The following is a 20,755-nucleotide window of genomic DNA, read 5'->3' on the forward strand; positions in this document are numbered from 1 at the left end:
TCTATTCTATGTATGACACTATATGCTGTCAAGTATAGTGTCATGCTTGCATGACCACACATTACATGCAATTCTTGTGTGTCTTCTTCTTACTTTTTTGGGGTTCAGAAGAAAAACTTGGTTACATCGGTTTCTTACACTAGTTTTTTGTTGCATAATGTGTGAAAAAGACACAACCGGTGTACGAAACTAGGGATACCAGAGTTTATCTCGGATTTTGTGGCCAAACTTAGCAACTAGTGATTTAACTATCCTACCTTTGGGGGTTTTCTTTTCCTTTTTTTAGGGAAATTACATCCCACTAAATCTGAATTCCTCTAAATTCATGGCTTTCATGATGATCAAGATCTATGGGACAATTAGATTAAAGTCATACTTACAGCTCAACCGCTAACTATGTATAAAGATTCGATTGTATTAGTAATCACTCAGTCAGAAATGGAAAAGTCAAAATCGCCATTCCTAAAATAGGTAACATTTTGCCATAAATGTATATGTATCTCTTGGTTTTCTGTGCAATGTAAAGTTTTAATCAGATTAACCCTAACTTTTAGAAAACATCATACCCATCTTCTTCTTCTTCTTCTCTGATTCAATTGTTTGCTTTTTCTCTTTTCTTGGGGTTGAAATATTTCCTGTTGAATCATTATTTTGGTGTGTATTAAATGAAACAAAGTCCTCCCTTTTCCCTTTCTCAAAGTTTCATGGTTTTTATTTTAAAATGATATATAATATATTTTACGCAAAATAAGCGTGATCTTTTCTTCTTTTTTTCACCAAAATATCATTGATAAAAGTCGAAATGCTCGATTATAAAAGCCACACAGGCAACCAATCACACCTTCAGACCCAAACAAAAAACCCAATATATATTTTAATATGATACAAAAGATAATCACGGCTACGGTAAACCCCCAATCAATGGGGTACAAAAGATAATTATGGCTATGGTACTCTCCCAATCACAGCCTTAAGGGCTCGAATTTAGCAGCAAAACAATGTAACCTGGCTTTACTCTAGTGACTTTTTCACGAAAAGCCGAAAAACGCCCCAAGTGTATAATATACTATAGAAAGTGAGTTTTTATATATTAATTTATAATTTTTTATTTTAAAAAACAATTTTTTTTTATTTATAAAACCCAAGTGCCAATAACCAAACCCAGTTGCACCAAGTATGTTTGAAGTTAGGTTAAGCTGGTTTGCTTCTCAACATGTACTTCACTATAAAATTAATGGAAATTAACAATGCTGCTAAATATTAATTAATTTTAATACATAGAAATAATATGGATAAGTATCTCTTGTGAGTTATTACATGATGTGCATTATTATGCACACTATTTTGTCTGTAATCAATCAGTTCATGTGTGCTGTTGACCCTGCAGCCATATCTTTAATGTATGGGACACCTCTTATAGTTATATAGGATGTATAAGCCAGTCGTATATATTGCCCAATTAGCTCTATGATTATCAAATAATTAATTAATCTTAAGCTGATCATCATTGGGGTTTACTGAAGGCAATTATTGTGGTTATTAATAAATTAATATCTTCAAGAACTAAATAGAATTGAAGTAACACTCATTTTATCAATAGAATGGATATTTTAAACTGAATATTTTTGGGATGAATATTTTTTTATGTGAACTGAGTAGCGAGTGTATGATGTGCAAAGATCGATGAAAGAGTCGAATTTAGGGACATTTTTGGAGGAAATGAGTTTGACTCTAAAATCGATTTTTGCGGGTTTGAGTCCAAATCTAGATCTGGAAATTTCTGTTAACAAAATTAAGCATGGCATTTTTTGCATTTTTGGATGCCGACATGAGATCCTGCACAAACGAAACAAGAATCTAAACGAAAAAGGAGGAGACATGGTGTGGGGGGCCATGAGAGATTGAGGCATGGTTCTTTCTTCTAATGATTTCCATGGCTTCCATTAATTGTCTGCAACTAATGGAAGTTGCATTTGCATGAAGATAGTGGAGGAGATGGGTCTTTGTAGATTTGCAAATGTTGTTCTTAGAGTTGAACTGAATTGAACATATGTCGAAGTTGAGGGGCATTTTGGTCTGGAAAGAGTTACATTAGTATAACCCAATAGCAAGCAACTGGATTATTGGCCTACTTAATTACATATTGGTTTACAAACTAAAAAGGCAATTACGTATACGTATGCAATGGGTATAATGTATATAGTATTTTTACCCCTGTATATATACAGAGATACGTACATATACAAATAAATATACTTTATCAATAAATTAATTACTGTAATATTACCAAATGTAGCAAGATGCAGGCATTGGCATCAATAATTAACATATTAATTATTCTTGGCTTGAAGAAGTATCTGGATATGGATATATATATATATATATATATATATATATATATAAGGTTGTGTGCGGCACGTAAGGTCTCAAAAACGAGCCTAAGACGAAATTAAGTAGAGTAAGCTTTGGTCATTGGAGAAGCAAAGGATTATATTCTTCTGCTGATCATGAAATCATATCATGGCTTCCTCTCTCTCTCTCTCTCCCTCTCTCTCTCTCTCTTGTAGCCAAGGCTACCTCTCCACCCAGCCATGACTTCATCTGTACGTACTGCTATAAGGCAACACAAACCATACATATACTAATGTTCAACTATATAATATAATTGCTTGCTAACCAGTATTGAGCAACCATGCCAGTGAATGTAACCGACTTTTCCATTTGTTTAATGCAACAAGTCATCCATGAGAGAGAGAGAGAGAGAGAGAGAGAGAGAGAGAGAGAGAGATTTTGTGGCTTCTGAGCCACTCAATGGAACATGTTTGTTGCAACTAAGCAACCCAAAACACCAAAATGATTAAATATTGATTCAAACTTTCAATGTGTACACAATGAATGAATATGTGTATATATATGTCCATCAAATTATGAGATCAAATTCACAACACAAGTCACAAGGTTTTTTTTTTTTGTTTTTTGTTTTGTTTTTTTTTTTTTTGCACAATCAACTTTAGGCATGCACAGTAGAAAACATGAGATTAATGATTGGGATCTACCTAATTATAATACAGACACAGAGGGTTGAGAGAGGTAGATCTAATTATGATATGAATGTTCCAAATTTTAGTGAGGTCACTACTCTCTCAGTCTCTGATTAATTATTACAGAAAAGACATCCTTTTCCCTCTCCCTCTCATGACAAACAATGTGTTTGCTGAGCTTGTGGGCATGCTTAATCAAATTAATTAATTAACAAGTGACCAGAACGGGTCTAATTTAAAATGGTATTAATAAGTTCATTATAGTGAACGGGTCTAGCCGAGTGGAAAGGGGCATTCATTTGCAGTGTGTGAGAAAATCTCCCTCCGCCTTCTTAACTGGTCGAAAAACAAATGTTCATTATATATCTTTGTAATTGTAATTAACATTTGGAATTAAAATATTGCTTCTAAAATAAAATTCACCTTTGCCAGATCTGAGTATCAATATGACACATTTTATACCTGGGAGTACTGACTTAAAATGCTCACTGCTAGCTAGCTAGTTGACCCTATTTTCTTCTTCTTTTTTCCTCCTTTTTAGTCATTTTTTTCTTTTATTTATACAGAGACAAGGAACTAATAATTTGGATTATTTACAAATATACTTAATTTTTGGAGCTGACTTGTGAGTAAAATATATTTTCAAAAACATAATGTTAAATTGTGGATAATTTAAAAGGATGACAATAAACTAAAAAGGAGCTTGACAAAAAAATAATTATAAAATATACATACAGAAGCCAAAGTCATTGTCCAAAAAATTGAGTGGTTCAATATGAAATTAGTGTTGAAATTAGATTTAGAGAAGGAAAATAACGTATCCCTGCCACTGTCATTCTCCAAATTCAGAATTGAATCAATATGAAATTAGTGTTGAATATGATTTTTCTCTTTATTATTGCTCTCTCTCTCTCTCTCTCTCTCTGCTGCTGCTACTTGAGAGTGGAAGTGGTGGGTGTTAAATAAAATTGAAAGATTACGACTTAATTAATTGAGATTTTCAAGTGTATTTTTTTGCTTTCAAGGGACACAACAACCACCCAATACTCATATTACAACGACCAATTTCTTCATGCCTACATGTACAACTCAAACAGACCAAGAAACAAATTATTAAAAAAGATTAAGCTTTAAAAACCCAAATTACAGAAACAATTAAATTAAAACATCTGTTCTTCGATACTACACTCACTTTTTCTTATTCTGGTGATTACCACAGCAATAGATAATAAATAAATAAATAGGGGAAGTTTATAATTTTATTTTATTTTTTGGGTATTAATATTATTGAGGCATGTGCAACAAGGGAAAATTGGTAGTGGTCTGAAAAGCCAACGTGGTGCAGATTGATTGCTCAAAACAAGGCATGGGAATGGGCAGTAGAGGTTGCAATTTGCAAATAGGATCATGAGAATGAGACACGAGATTTTTAATCAGCACAAAACATGACCTTAAGCAGGTTGGGTTTATATCAAATGGAGTGATAACAATGGGGGGACATTAGTTCCTTGACATCCTAATCAGAGTTTGGGCTTCATCAGGAAGATAAACCTAGTCCAATGATTTGCTAAATATAAAAGATAAAAAATAAAAATAAAATTATGCCAGTAACAACTCCATCAGAAAAAGTATTTCCTAAACAGAAAAGGTTGCACTAGTGATTTGTTGGCCAATGGGTCTAGCCAAGTAAAATGGGGCATCGACTTGCAAACTAGTGATCTCAAGTTCGAACCCTAATAGCAAGGTGGCGTGTGTGTGAGTACCCCCTCCCCTTATACTTTAGACTATCGTTTCTACTTTTTTTTTTTAAACTGCTTCGAAGGTGCAAACTGAGCCATTGCCTTCTTGATTTATTAAACAAAACTCGTCATACATTATCTCAATATTTAGAGAGCGCATTTTGTGCATTGGTAGATGCAAATAGAGTTACCCAATTTTTATACAACTTTTGTTTCTATATTTTTTCAGTTTTCCACTGAATACTTATGAGTGCCAAAAAAAGAAAATCATTGGGTTTCACCTCATCCACTCCTCCACAGCAGAACCAAAACCACTGATGTTGGGGCTAAGTGTACACCAAGAAGTAGATATGAACCATACTCTGGTCAACCATGTTACTCAAAACTTATGGCATCCTTAGCGGACCATGTCTACAGCAGAGCTACTCAAACTCCCCTAGGCTCAACGAACACAGACGTAGTCCTTGGAGGCACAGTAAAACATCCTGCAGAAGCGTTGTACGTAGATCTCTTGACAATTTCATCAGTTGACATTACCTAGACAAAGTTTATGTTAAAGAGCTATAAGAAAACAAATCAAGGAAGTCTACACTTGAAGCAACTTCAAGTGATATGAACTCAGCAAGTAGATATGAGCCGGAAGAAAGAAACAATATCAAAATAACAGCCTTAACCCCACCACGTGAATGATTTACCTGCTCAGGATGCAATTGGAGAGTCCTAGCCTGAAGAGAAGGACTTGCAAATGACACCTCAGTTGGACATGCATTGACGATAACCACAATGTATGAGTAGCTGTGCAGCACAAATGTTTATAAATGAATTATTCTACCTATCATTGGCATCATAAAAAAAAATAATTAAGGTTTGAGATATTGATAATGACATTGGATCCAGCTGAGATAACCCTGGCACTCCTTCATGACCATCTTCAATGCTCATTACTATGACTCCAGGGACCAGTGAAGGACCAGTATTGTGGAAACGTACCCGTTCCTGGAAAATTGAATATTATGTATTAAAACTTGGGGAGTGAATTTGGTTTGTTGTCCCTTAGTGTTTGCATTCTCAGAGCATTTTCAGCTCATAATCTTCTGCTGTTATACAACAAGTATGTATATACTTTTCCTTCAATTTCAATTCCGGGATAAAAACTTATTACTTTTGTATTAGAACATAAGTGTGTGTACAAGGCCTCTCACCTGAATAGCATTTGCTGTCCTCAAACGGAATAGTGGCGAAGAGTACCTAATACGTAACAAATTTGAGAAATTTTCCACAGCAGCGATGATGTGACTCTTCTGAGGCTTAAAGGATGGATCTGCTAATCTTGGCTTGAATCTGAAACAAAGAAACAGAACCAGAAATTATTAATGGACAAAGTATACCAGTCACTCTTAAGGGTCTGATGCCAGATACACCATTAGCAAGGGTTTTTGCATCAAATGTCAACCTCACTAAGAGATATACAGGATCAAATGATGTGGAAATACATAAGTGCTTACAGCGGCCAACTCTTTTCATTTTTCTCTTTTGGAGGAAGGCCAACACCCCAATTGTTAGAACTATAAGTGAAGTCCAGCCTGAGAATCATAGCAACCAAACGTAATATATGAGAAGGACGGAGACATGTTACAGCTGGCATTCATTACTCGATTAGAAAATATGACAAAGGAGTGGGATTCTACTTAAACACAGAAAGCATCCAACTTGAAACTTGGAAGTAGTATTATGATGGAGATCATATACTCATTTTAGAAGTTAAAAATATGATTGCCCAAAATATTTTAATTTTATGTAAAAATCATAATTTAGATAGGAACTTGAGAACTAGAAGTTGACCTATTGAACCAATCACCAGAATTGTACGAGTCACGATCAAGTGATTTCGACCGCAGTATCTCATCGCCAGAGTGGAAAAATGGTATTCCCTAAAATTAGGAAATCATTTAAACAATGAATGATCATACAATATACCAGAAAATTAATTATAGAAGAACTCATTATCAAACATATAAATAGTGCTAACAGCCTGCTAATATTGACATCAGAAAACCACAGTCCCAACTAAGGTTAGTCAAGCTTGCTGAAAATGGTCAACTAATGAAGTCGGAATATATTTCATTTTGGGGGTACTATACTAAGTGTCAATGCAAGTTCATTCTACTTGAAACAAATTTAAAATTTGGATCCCTCCGTTACTCACACAGAAAACAAAGACTCAGTAGTTCTTCATCCAATATTTATACCGCGTATAGGAGATGGTATTCAATCCATCATTATCCATAAGAGGCTGTTCGCCCAAAATGACCTGAATTTAAGAAATGTTTTGTAACCAATAATAAGGATATAAAGACAAACTCAACAGCCTTTTCATAAGTATCACTTTATAGTACACTACAAACACTTCATAGCCTATAGTCAACGCAATTGTGTAAAACAAACATCATATAGAGAAAAATGAAAAAGTACATGAATTTGTAATTAATTAACTTTTAATAGCATTTAAAACCTGTGCTAGTGCTATTATACTTGTCGCCAAGTGATTTATCCGGCATCTCTCCTCTACAGAAATTTCCATTGGAGTCTACAAGTAATGCATTGAGTCAGACCAGAAACTAAAAATCTGAAGTAAAATAAATGCTGTAGAAGTACATTGATCATACCTTCAGACTCACTATGTCAAACAGAGTTTCATTGTCATGAGCCGAAACATAATTGATCTGGAAAACAATCCAAGTAGTCAATGGTATGATTTTTCCATGTTAATAAACATCAGTGTACCTTTAAAACATCAATATGAGCAAATACATTAACATTGATGATCCTATTGTTGATATCTATTTGGAAGGGCATACAAAGAGAGAACATTGATGATCCTAATGTTGATTCTTTCCATCATCTTTAGAGAGTACCCTTTGATGAAACTCTCAATGCCACGAGGTATTTTTTCACTTTCCTTATCTCAAACTATCAAAATATTGGATTGGACTCTGGATTCACTAAAAATTCATCTAACATCCCTAGTCTCCAGGGTTCCTTAACTATCTCATTGGATCCTCAGGGTTGCCATTTCTCACTGGCTAGTATCGAAATGACATTAGGACTTGCTAAGCCCACTTGACCGCTGGCACTCACCTATTGATCTCAAATCACACATTCACTAAATCGGTTGAGGGTATAAAAATATGGCTCAAACAACATCAAGTATATTCAAACAGGTGATCATAGACACAAAATTGCAAGAACTAAAGTCATGAATTTGGATGTGGATCCTTACAGTTTCAGTAGGACATAAAGTATATGCTACAGGTGTCCCACCATATGTCAATACTTCTGATCCTTTTACCTGCAGAAATCAACATATATAAATGCCAAGCTATTTCATTTTCAGCTAAAGCATCAACAGAAGCGAATGGTATGGTGTAACTGTGCAAGAAACAAATCATTCAGGTAAAAATAACACTAGAACAAGGAGCTTCTGTGTGAATGGTAGGAATTCATTGCTAATGTCAGATTAATGGATTGTATGAGTTATTCCAGGCTAAAATTAAATAAGTGAAAAAATGGATTGCGGCATACAGCCATATTGGTGCTGCAATCTATGATTTATGGGAAGAGACATTGAAGATTAGACAAGAGGTCAAAACAAAAGAACAAGTTGTTCATCCAATCGTAGATGAAATAAAATGAATTAGCTCTCTTGTAGCAGAGAAATCTTCCAACCTTAGATCACAAGATTAGAAGCTAATTAAATTTTGTCCAGTTATCCATTGTTCCCAAAAGCAGGGCCAGGCCCAGGTTTTTGGAGGCAAAGTGCAAGTTTAGATATTAGACAATATACTGCAACAGACTTATCCTCTGGAATTAATGTATACCTCTTTCCCTTCACAATTGGTTAGAACAAAGTCCCTCAGATTTGCAGCCATGCCAACCTGAATTACCATACTTGAATTAGATATAATCACATAAGGAAAAAAGGAATTATGGCTTACGACGACTTCTGCAATATCACCCAAAGGAAGAAAATAAGATGTGGATCCATATGTCATTTAAATAGTTACATAAAGGTTGACAAAAAAAACTTCAAAGAGATGAGAAAATGAGATGAAAAAGAAACTTCAAAGTACCCATCCACAGAGAACTTCATTTCTGACTGAAAGTTCTTATCCTCCAGTGGAAGAAACCTATCAGTTCTAGTCTGCTAATGCAGCAGATTCCAACAATACAGCATTGTTGCCATTTAACAGATTTTCGTGATTGATTTGTACAGTGGACTAAGAAAATAAGGAGTCCAATGTCTGGTCAAAAACAAAACGCTAGAAATATGAGAATGCACCAAGATGAGATACCTGAATGTGATCCTTTGATTCAGCAAGCATGTGTTCTGCAACAGCTTCTGGACCATGATCGTGACCATTAGGCTACAGAAGCAAGAATAAATATACTAACTATTAGTACTGAAACAATGATATATTCTACACAAGAAAGCACTTTTCCCCATAATAAGATTCAAAAGTGTAGTAATATCCATATTACTACTTCAGTTATACAAGTTACAACAAAAGAAATATGAATAGAGCGACGCTCTTTTTCCATATATGTTGATCATGCAAACTGCACCTCACCTTATCCCCGTCTTGAGTGATAGTGCGACACACCATGTCAAATTATTTCATAAGGGAGCACCCACTCTATTCATGCATGCATATATAGTATATGCATGCAACTTAGCACACGTTAGCAAGAAGCCAACATTAAATTTGAAGTACTTACTACCCGATACATGATTATATACCTGCAAGAGTAGTCCAGTCACAAATCCTTGCTGAAGAGGATGGCCAAATGGAGATCCACCAAGTATCGCATCCCGTATTCGATCATTAAAACTAATAGATTCCCAATACATAGGTAATAAGAATACTTGATATAATAAGGCAATTCTCTCTAGATAAACCAACACATAGCTATAGGCACTAGGCAGCGAGAAAAAGAAGGGAAACCCTAGTATATATAATTCCCACTGAATTCACATTTGACTAAGACAAGCCATTCCAGTACAAGGTTGAAGTCAAACCAAGGTACCTATCTATTTCTGTGTCTCTTCTGAATATTTGATAAGGAGAGAAATAAATCAAAAACAGGTAGTAATATTACCCCCATACAATCCCATTTCCTAGTTCCAACATGGTAAGGAAAACATATGTTACTCCATTAAAAGGAAAAGGAAAAATGGTACCTCCCAATTCCAGTTCCATGAATGTTGAACTGCGAGGCATTTATTCCACGCCCATTGTTGGCAACTTCACCAAAATCCCATCCTTCACCATATCTTGATAAAAGGGGTACAAAAGGGAACATTGAGCCAAAATCATGATATATATTCAAGAACCATAAACAAAACAACAGGTCCATAAAAAATTCAAATACCAATTTCCAAAGCCACAATAATAGAAAGTGTCTTAAATGAAAATATTGAGTAGCTCAAAACTTACATATAGATACTTGAACCATCAACTCCATCCCTTTCCTTTGTTAGGCTGCAGAGTGCATCTTTTGCTTTCACCTGTGCACAAATTAGTATCTTTAGGCCCATGGCTATTGCACATCCACTCATTGCACCATGTGACTGGCTTATTAGAGCAACATACCATTGTTCTTCTCATTATATGACCCATAAGATCAAACCGGAACCCATCAACCTGCCAAAATAGTCAGATGATTAATCATTTCAGAATCTCCCGTTAAAACTTAAAAAGGATAAAAGTTCAAACGTTTTACAATCCAACAATAAATCAGTACACATTATACATATAAAAATAATAATAATTCATGCTGACCAGGAATAAAAGAGTTTTCATTTCAAATGTGACTAAGAGAAGCTGCTTTGAGGTATTTAAGACACCATTTGAGAGCAAACTCTCACCTTATAATCAACTGCCCAGTGCAATAGATCATCAACAATTAAGCGCTCAACCATAAAATGCTCACTAGCAGTGTTGTTCACACATGTACTATGCTCAATAAAGCCATCTGTATTTCTTCTCAAGTAGTATCCTGGAACAATCTGTAAATAAACTTTAAATCACAACGGAAGAATGGACAAACCAATCAGGAAGACATATAAGATAGGACAGCAGTCTATATGGGATCTAATGACAAATCACGACCTTATCAAGAACAGAATTATCATCAACGGGCCCACTACCATGCAAGTGATTGTAAACAACGTCCAAGACAACGCGAAGGCCAAAACGGTTAAGTGCCTGCAACCAGCAACCAATATAACCTTTTTCCCATTATTTTTCACCCAATTAAACAGGAGGCATACAAGGGACCACTATAAGCAAAAAACAGGAAAGGGGGAGGAGAAGAGGGAGGGAGGGAAAGAGAAATTATTTTGTATCTCCTGAAAGACAGCAAGTCAATGAAATTCGAAAATGAGAGAATATAGAGCCAGTTAGGAAAACAGAAGCAAAACTTAAATTGACCGTGCACTACATAACTTAATTATCTACGTCACTCAAAAGAAGCATTAAACACAAGATTCTTGGCACAGTTAGTGAAGTGACAACACAATATCCAGACCTGAACCATCTTCCTAAACTCAATTGCACGGTATGTGCCATTTGCATTACTTGCATAGCTTCCTTTAGGGACCCCCCAGAGAACAGGGTTGTACCTTCAAATGACAGAATCAAAAATAAAGATCAAGCCAAAAAGTAGCTTAAATTGACAATGAAAAACAAACTGGCAGGAGCATACCCCCAATTATACCCATCATCATTTTGGATAGCTGTAATTAGAGCTTGTTGCTCATCTGAATCTGAAGGAAACTTTTCAAGCACCTCAGGATCTGGCCATATGTCATACAGAGGAATGGTTACAAGACAATTTAACTACTTTAAGCCCAACCACATTTTATTTCTGCAACACCAATCTATACACGGATAACTCATACATCATAATCTGCTTGGTATCAACATCAATGCGAAAGGACCCTTTCCATTTGAACTTGTTTTCCCATGATGTAAGAACTCCTGAATGGGAACTCCTGAATGGGAGGAGGCCCCACTCATGTCCCACATGCTTATCTATAATTCTTCATTATATATCTCAGCGCATTTTCTCTATGACTTCAAACGGAGCCAGATCCGGCATAGACTTGTTATTCTTTTTGGGATCCACAGACACATACATACATACATACAAACTGTATATAAACATTACTCAGCCACATGTATGTTCTATAAGAAATCACCAACTACATCAAATTCAAAGAATGAGAGAGAGAGAGAGAAGAAGAAGAAGAAGAAGAAGAAGAAGAAGAAGAAGAAAGAAGCAGGAGTACTGAAAATAATTCAACTTTGCAATAATAATGAACTTTTCCAGGCTGGAAAGCATATCTACAACCAATAAAGAACATTGTTTTATCTATTTTTTAAGTGTAGGTATTGAGAGAGAACAATGAATTCCCTTACCTACACTTTTCCAGTTCTCCTTCTCATCATCAACACCTGCAAATTGGAAGGCTGGCAGTAGATGAACATGAGTTATACCAGCATTTGATAATTTCTTCAAATGAATTGCACCCGCTGAGTCCTTCAAGCATTTAAATAAATACTGTTAATTGCTAAACTCTCATAGAATTTACTTTTCCTTTCATCCATCGTGTATAATCCACATGAAACTGAATAACTAGAATGCTTACAAAAGACCAATCAGATGAAACAAGCTTGTTCAAGATACACAAACAAAGGAAACTAAACATGACCAGTTCCGGTGTGCAAACCTTACCCACTAGACAATCACTCATGAAAAAGTCTCCTTACATTTTAATTCTTAAGTTTTTAATTAGTATACTTCAGGTATACTTGGGTAACACCCCTCTTAATACAGAAAATTTCATATCTTCTAGGAACTACGTCAATCATCAGGGCAGAATTACAGAATTACCTGCAAAGTGAAGGCAAGATATCCACCACGAAATTCAGGATGCACAGCCTGGTCACTGGCACTGTAATGGCAACTCAGTATATTAAAATGAATGTAAACCTACAGAGTTCTTACAATACCAAAACAATAATCATATGTGGAGAAACGAACACATATTACTCATTAAAAGTTAAACATAACATATATCAATAGAGATCTCTTTCTAGAAAATTGGCTGAAAGTGGCATCATATTTCTTTTTGTCGCAAAGTGGCATTATATAGATCCCCAGATTTATGTTGCATCTTAGGAGAGAAGGGCAGATAGAGAGGTTTTGAAGTGATAAAACATAAAACTTGACACCAGACATCTCTTTCACCAACAACTCTTCTATGTAGCTAAACACAACTTGAAATCCTATAATGTGGAATCTTTAAGTTGTTTTATGATTTTCATACATAATTTCTAAAAGTAAGAATTGAAGCTGAGTTCATAAATACTATAAATCACATGAAAACTAGTAATTACCTAAAATCTCTTATGTGCAACTCATAAATACTTATGTCGGAAAAAGAAAGTATATCATGTTTCTCATCTACCAATTTATCCCATCCTTCAGGTTTTATATTATCAGAATCAAGATTGACCAACAATGTCCGCCTGCCATCTGATGAGAGCCTGCTCCAACAAAAATTAAAAAATATTAAATCATGGGAAATATCAATGTGCAGGCATATAAATCAATGTCCATGACTAATTACATACTAGCGGATAGCAGTGCTGCATAACTTTAGAATATGAAAACACCTTAGGTATTATCGGATAACTGTTGGCTAAATGAGACAACCAGCATACCCTCTGGCATATGGATCGTTTGCATAGCATTTTTCAATTCTCAAGGTGCTAGGATGATATACAGACACTTCATACACGTAATAGCAGCCTTCCCAACTTTTTGGTCCTTTAGTACTCCAAACGCCATTAAATTCCTCAAGTTGCACTACTTCTAGAGGACTCCCACCTGATGGCTCCTTATAAATGCAAACATATACTTCCTGCTTTGAAAAAACAAATGATTGCTTAAGTAAGTAGGACCGAGAGAGCATTAATAAAAACCTTATAAAATATAAGATACCTGAGCCGTAGGCGCCCAAAGGTAAAGTGATACTGATTGTTTTGAATAAAGTGCACCAAGGGGACCATTATATGAGAACAAGTCATCTAGGATACCAGGTAATTGCAGACCAGTAGCATCACTGCACCTTCCATCAGCTGTATAACATGAAAACAGATAAACCATATATTCACTGGCTGGAAATTTAGCAACTGCAATTGAACTTTTATGTTGATCAAGATGCACACAAATCACACACAAGGTAGTGACTCTATGTTCCGTTATAAAAGTGTTAGAAATGGTGAATTTTATGCATTTCAGCACTCTCCATCGCATGTAGGCCTCAACACTCCCCTCATGTGCAAGGCTACAGATCAAAATTTGAAAACAGACGGTAATAATCAGTGTTCATTTTTTCTTCACCATTTTATAAGACTTAGGAAGACAATTGCTAATCTAATTGTGCGTTTATCATAACTGACTGGCAAAGAACAAATGCAACAACATTCTTACAATTGAAAGTAGCAACAGCCAATTGGCATTTGAGAAGAGGTTTGGCGTCCAAATCAGGGGGCACATTAAAAGCTCTGTAATCTTTGATATGAGGAAATTTTTCTTTCACCTAACAACAATCATTTTGATACATGGTCAGGTCTAAGAAGTGTTCAACTTATAAAGAAGTTACCTTAGGCAAAAACAGCAATAAGATGGTACAAGCAAGCAAACCACAAACGACCAACAACAACTATTGATAGGTCCAAAATAAAATAAAACTGCTTCAACAGAAAACATAACGTCTCACATTTTCTGGAAGCCCGTGTTTATCTTCTTCAAGCTTAACTTTTACATCCTCACCTGTTAGCAAAGAAGTCTCATCATACTTGATTCTTATATTTGAAATAATTATGATTCACTACTGAGTAAGAGTTGGTAAAGTCCTTACCTAGAATTCCATCACTTGTAAGAGATAAAGCAGCAGTTTTACAAGCCAATAAATAGCAGGAACCATTTCCAACATACACATTCCAAGCAATAATTGATTCAGTAACCCAGAATGCCCTTGAATACAACAAGCTACCCTGCAACCCACCGATCATAACTTAGCACGAACAGCGAAAAAGATCAACCTCCATGGTATGGCCATATCATAATTCAATTTACCATTTTAATCATTCATTCTTTATCTATAATGTCAGTGACTCCAACCACAACAGTAAAAAAGTTTAATCCTTTAATTAAAACCCACAACAAATTCAAATTTATTCATCTTCTGTTTCTTCAAATTGGCCATTTTTTTAACTACTTGGGTTCCAATAATGAAGTACACTTCAAATTTCTTGTCTTTTGGTACCAAATTTCAATGCAACATTAGCTTCCGAAATGCATGGAAAACACTCTGGAAAATCTCAACAGGTTTTGGGAGCGAGAGCAGAAACCTGAGAGGTCGAAGTGGACTCCTCTGCAGACATGGATAAGGAGGAGGCCGAGCACTGCAAAATGGGTTTTCTGAAAACCTTGGCGGAATGGAGCGGAAGTGGGAGAAAGGGTTTCACTTTGGAGGTGAAACGGCGCCGTAGAGAAGATGAAGGGCACGTGGCGCCGCGTCGACGAGGGAAATGGCAGTTGACAGTTGGAGCAGTTGGTGATGGGTAAAGAAGAAATGGAGAGGTATAAAAAGGCATTGGTTTTCCTTCAGAGAAAGAGTCTGTGTGAACCTCTGAATTTTGCTGGCTTTCAGATCATTTCTGTTGCTCTACACACTAAAAATTTATTCTTTGATTTTCTTCTTCTCTGTTTTTTTTTTTTTTTTTTAATTCTTAGTCAGTTTTATCCTAAATTGACAACCAAAATGACAAATTGTTCTTTCCAAAAAAGAAAAAGACAAATTGCTAATCACCTTCTTCGTGACTGTTATATAATGTTATCCTTGAATTAATATTTCACCAAGATGACAATTTTTTTTTGGACTAACCAAAACGACAACTTACAACTCAAAAGAAAACATAGAACTGCGTTGCAGCCCAACCTCATTTGCCAAGGTGGGTAGAATGGGATTCATTCCCATCGCTAGAATGAACGTGGGGTAACAACAAATCTGATTCTTGATGCCTGATATTGAAAAGAATTGTGGGATGGGAAAGGGATGAAAGGGAATCAAATTTTTCATGCCAAAAAATACCCCTCACAAATAATTTTTTCCATATGAAAAATTGTAGTCTTTGGAAATAAATCATATTTTGTTTAAGGTCATTTTCTTAATAAAAATGTTTTTCATTCCGATTCATGATGGATAGTAAACAACTTAATTGGAATGCATGACTCTTTTTTTTTCCTTTTTCTTTTTTGTTGAGGACTTTATCTATTGAGAGAGACGATAGCATACTAAAATCACACACACTGTACGAATGCTAAGACTTGAATCCAACACCTTATATATATATATATTATATATTCCCTAAATTTGGGGGATCAGGGCCTGGCCAAGGCCTCCCTCCACTCCTGGAAACACAGTGGATGGATTGAAAGAAAACAAAAATAGATGGACAAGAATATAACCTTTTACTAAAGTTATATTATTTTGAGAATATAATAACTAATGAATTGTAGAGAAAAGTACGCAAATGAGGTGAGTGACGATAATAATGCCACTTAAGATCAGATTTAGACAAAACTGACATACAATAGTGAGGACTTGGGAGGGATGGATAATAAGGCCCGAATTTTAAGAAAATAAAAATAAAAAGCGATTTTGTCAATTACCAAAATGCACTTCACCTTTCACACCATGGCCGTGGCTTAAGCTCCCATGCCGGACCCTACTTAGAGCGTCTCCAAGAGAGTATGTAAATGAAATAGGCAAAATTGTACTATAACAACCTAGGTGGCATGTTGCCTAAGGCCATCTCCAACCATGTTAGGGCTGAACTCAAATTTTCACCTCCTAAAATACAACTATTCATGTATTTTCAAGACTCAAAATTTTTTTTCCTCCAACCTTACAGACTCATAATTTGAGTCTGCAACTTTATTAAATTGTTTAAAAATGGTTAACCCCTGAAATTTTTTTGTCATTAATTTTTCTTGACATTATTTTTGTTTCAACATTCATAATTTAATTTTTTAAACATTTTAATCTAAAAAAATTGAAATTCCATAAACATAACATTTTTCTTCACTTAAAATTAAAATGAGAATGCCATTTGTAGAGTTTGAGAGTGGGATCTCAATTAGATAAATTAAAAATATTATTTTAATAATTTGATTTGAATTTCGACCATTGGATCTTCTTTTTCTTGTTAAAATCAAGTTGGAAAAAATATGTGTCGTTTATATCTATTTGAGAAAATTTGAAAAATCACAAAAAGTTGGTTCCCATTGCTTGACACGTGGCCAGCTTTTAAAGGCTCCAAAAGATTCGATAAAAAAAGTTTTTTTAAAAAAAAAACAAGAAGATGCATCATTGGTTTTCAAAGGGAGTTGTTTGATTCCAAGGTACCTTTGATGTGAGCCTTCCACGCGTCTAACAAGTTAGCTTTGTCCTGCCATTCCTTCACGTGCTGCTCAAGTTGGATTCGTCTCGGGGCCCACAGAAATTCCTCCCGGACTGGAAAGTTGGGCCAAATTCCGCCCAAGATTTCAGTCTGACCCAAATTACCACCCCTCCCTATACATGGTTGGAGAAGGTTTTAGGGGCTATAATCCTAAAATTTGGGTTTGGCCCTCATGGTTGGAAATGGTCTAAGCATTTGCGTCATGAATAAAATTGGTCACCTTATGGGACTAAGCAATGTAAGTGTACAAATTAGGCCAATTTGTTCACTTTGAAGTAGGCAATATTGAGTTGTTGGGAAGAGTAGAGTAACCTATTTGCCTCTTCCCTTGGAGCATGAAAATACTAATGTGGCAAGTCAAATGAGGTTTGCCTATTATTTTACCTCTCTTTTGGAGATGTTCTTAGCCGTGACCCAACAATGTTGTAAATGTGTCCAAAAGTTGTGGGGCCTAATTGTCAAATTCCTCACTCAGCATGTGCCTTCATGATTGTCATATGGTTCAAGGTTCAAACTAAAGAAAGCAACATCCACAAACTTTTACTTCCCTTTAATTTTTATTGACTTGTTGCCTAAAGTCTAAACCAACCCTAAACCCTATGTTCTTGAATAATTCCAGTTAAACTTGGTCTTAATTTGCTATTACAACCAGTTTAATTACCAACTGAACCTTTTGCATCATAAAGCTAATTAGATGCCTTTGATGGGATTATGGCAGACACTCACAATCAAGTTGTATGTTTGGTGTCCATGCTTCACAAAAAGCAAAATCTCTGGGAGATTTGTGATCATTTGTCATGCTCATATCTTCCATCATTATGCTACTTTGATTTGATGTAACAAGAAAAAGCAAAAGTGAGATGAAATAGCATGAGCACAATTATGGCTTTTAATTGAACAATACCATCTTTCTGAAATTTGGTTACCATAATTTGGAGATTCTAATTTGATCTCCCATTAATTTCACATCAACTACAGATTTTAGAGCAGCTAAATGCTGAAAGAGATATAGATTCAAGTCTCCATCCAACATATATATGCTAAATCAAACAAGTTAGGATTTTTCATTTCTAAGACTGGCTGGTGTTTGAAACAATTTTCAAACTGAGGCATTGTGGCCATCCATTTCATGCTGCTACCTTTGCATGTGTGACAGTGTGAAAAAGATGGGCAGCCTTAGAAAAATCATGTAACCAAAAAGTAAAAAAGCAGTTTTGGTCAATGCAGAACAAGCTTTTGGTACTTGGTGATGGGTGAAGAATCAGAACCAGGCTCATCACAGTGCATCAGGCTTCTCTTGTTGCTGAAACAGCTAATGTTACTGCTAATGCAGGAGTCTTGGGGCAGAAGACGCTGCCGCGTTGGAGGAAAGATTGCAACCGGTGGAATCTCAATGGATTTGAGCTGGGGAGGAGGGTGCTGCCACTGAGGCAGAGGTCCAGCCAGGAGAAGGTTTTGAAGGAGTGGTCCGGCTTCGATTACTGCTTGCAGTAGCTTCCCCTTCTCTGGCAATACTAATGGCTTCTCAGCTCCCAATTTTGAGGCAGCTTGTGGTTGTGGCGACAATGGTGGTGGGATCGTAATTCGGTCTGCATTTGGTGATGCAGTGATGGTTTCATCAGAGTCAGAAGAGGCAAAATGTTTGTTGTTTGAATCCCTGCCTTTTGATTCAATTTCCTCATTTTGTGCAGCAACTACTTCTTGATCTTGTTGTTTTTGCTGTTTTTGCAGCTCTTGTTGGAGCTTGAGCTTGTCCAAAACTAGCCTTTGGCATTTTGCTTGAGCCTCATCTCTCTCTTGGACGGTTCTTCTTAGGAGATCTTTGAGCTGAACAAGTTCTTCTTCTCTCTTTGCAATCTTCTCCTTTGCTGACAAAATTGTTGTCTCAAGCTCCAAGGTTGTGTACAGAAGAGAATGCTTCAACTCTTGTATCCCCTGCAGCCAAATCAAGAAAATAAATTGGACATGTTCACACAAGAAACTAGCAGAAAGGGCCAATTGGGTCTTTTTCAACTTGAGAAAACAGAATTTCAGAAATTGACAAGAATCAAATACCTCTTCCTGATAGCAAAGTTCCCAAGGACTGCACTGAACTTCCATTAGTTGCAAGGATGCAAATGGCAGAGGCTAAGGCAAATGTTGGTGGTGGCTTACAAGTACTTGGTTTCTGCTCCCTTCCCTTGGTTTTTCTCTCCTTACCTTTCTCTTCATTCATATGAGATATGAAAGTTGAACAAAACACAAAAGGCCAAAAGCATTTATAGAAAGGTCAATTGCGCGCCAAGTGCATTCTTTGTACCCTATAAATGTACACGAGGACTAAAAAAATTGAAGGAAGAAATCTGAAATCTGCAGTGAGACATAAGTCTTCATCAGCTACACCTTTTACCTTATCTCAGCCGCGCATGGTACGTGCACATGCATATTTTTACCGACGAGCGATGTAACACATAACACGTTTATTGGTTCTATTTTAAACTACACTTCTCTTAAAGAGGTGGCGTTTTAATGAAAAAATTGCATGTTTACATGTGATGGATGTGACGGGTTTCAAATAGAGGAATGTAACGCGTAGCTTAGTTGTTGATTACATTACTATTTACTAATCATATCTTTCACAAGAATACGATATCGCTACTTTTTAAAAGAGAAACAGTAAATACAATATTAGCTTTATTATTCCATGAACCTAAATTTATGTTTGGTATAGAACACCACCTTCTCGAATTAAACATCAAAAAGAAAAAAAGTCATATTTGATGAATGATTAAAGCCATTTGATTTATAACACTTTTTTCCCTTTAGATTATAAGCTCAAGTGTTCTTTTTGACTATTGAGAATAAAAATGGGACGGGGCCATGTATAAATGGTTGCTATGTTTCATTTGGCCGCCCCCCCATTGCTCAAACTTTGATTCCACTAATTGGTAATAGTAACCAATAAAGAAATTGCGGCTCTAAAAACTTAGAATGTTTTCTGGGTTAGGTTGTTTTTGTTTTATATACGGAGTACATATTATTTTATGACTTTTGATGATTGTATTTTTCGGAGAATACTAGAAACCCTATATTTTAGTCCTCCCTAACAAAAGCTTATAAAATTGTTCTGAACATATCATTAGAGTAATGTATAAGATAAAAAGTATCCTAATTGCATCAGGGATCCTAATTGGACTCGAGCATATTCTACAAATTTCAACGCTTTAGATTCAAACTTTCATTGCATGCTGCTTCGAAATAACTTAAGGGATTGTTAGGAGCAATCGTCCCAAAATTATAACCCGATTTGCATACGTAATTTGTGAGTAATTGCACATACTCGAAATTAATTTTAAATTTTATACATGATCAGAGTAACATAAAGGTTTTTTTTCTC

The 20,755-nt window shown here is 35.6% G+C and overlaps 2 protein-coding genes across 3 annotated transcripts; both read right to left on the reverse strand.

Annotated features, from left to right (window-relative positions):
- Positions 1-4,860: 4,860 nt before the first annotated feature.
- On the reverse strand, positions 4,861-15,632 carry LOC117619553 (pullulanase 1, chloroplastic). Of its 2 annotated transcripts, XM_034349533.1 has the most exons (28): positions 15,265-15,632; positions 14,772-14,907; positions 14,631-14,683; positions 14,342-14,450; positions 13,850-13,986; positions 13,570-13,769; positions 13,243-13,392; positions 12,737-12,797; positions 12,262-12,382; positions 11,546-11,636; positions 11,369-11,462; positions 10,951-11,046; positions 10,707-10,847; positions 10,432-10,482; positions 10,276-10,346; positions 10,020-10,112; positions 9,579-9,669; positions 9,133-9,204; positions 8,659-8,715; positions 8,061-8,129; positions 7,447-7,503; positions 7,293-7,367; positions 6,623-6,711; positions 6,286-6,363; positions 5,983-6,121; positions 5,667-5,776; positions 5,476-5,575; positions 4,861-5,317 (listed from the first exon to the last, which is right to left on the reverse strand). In XM_034349533.1, exons 1-28 carry the CDS (start codon positions 15,508-15,510, stop codon positions 5,207-5,209), a joined length of 2,898 nt encoding a protein of 965 aa, XP_034205424.1. In that variant the 5' UTR covers positions 15,511-15,632; the 3' UTR covers positions 4,861-5,206. The 2 variants fall into 2 exon arrangements, with proteins under 2 accessions (XP_034205424.1, XP_034205425.1); XM_034349534.1 differs by lacking the exons at positions 4,861-5,317; positions 5,476-5,575; positions 5,667-5,776; positions 5,983-6,121; positions 6,286-6,363 and adding an exon at positions 6,987-7,091 and having other exon boundaries at positions 6,622-6,711.
- Positions 15,633-18,291: 2,659 nt separating this feature from the next.
- LOC117619098 lies at positions 18,292-19,734 on the reverse strand. Its single transcript, XM_034348928.1, has 2 exons — positions 19,435-19,734; positions 18,292-19,314 (listed from the first exon to the last, which is right to left on the reverse strand). Exons 1-2 carry the CDS (start codon positions 19,477-19,479, stop codon positions 18,598-18,600), a joined length of 762 nt encoding a protein of 253 aa, XP_034204819.1. The 5' UTR covers positions 19,480-19,734; the 3' UTR covers positions 18,292-18,597.
- Positions 19,735-20,755: the final 1,021 nt, after the last annotated feature.

This window comes from Prunus dulcis, chromosome 2 (assembly GCF_902201215.1).
Source record: "Prunus dulcis chromosome 2, ALMONDv2, whole genome shotgun sequence".
Lineage (NCBI taxonomy): Eukaryota > Viridiplantae > Streptophyta > Magnoliopsida > Rosales > Rosaceae > Prunus > Prunus dulcis.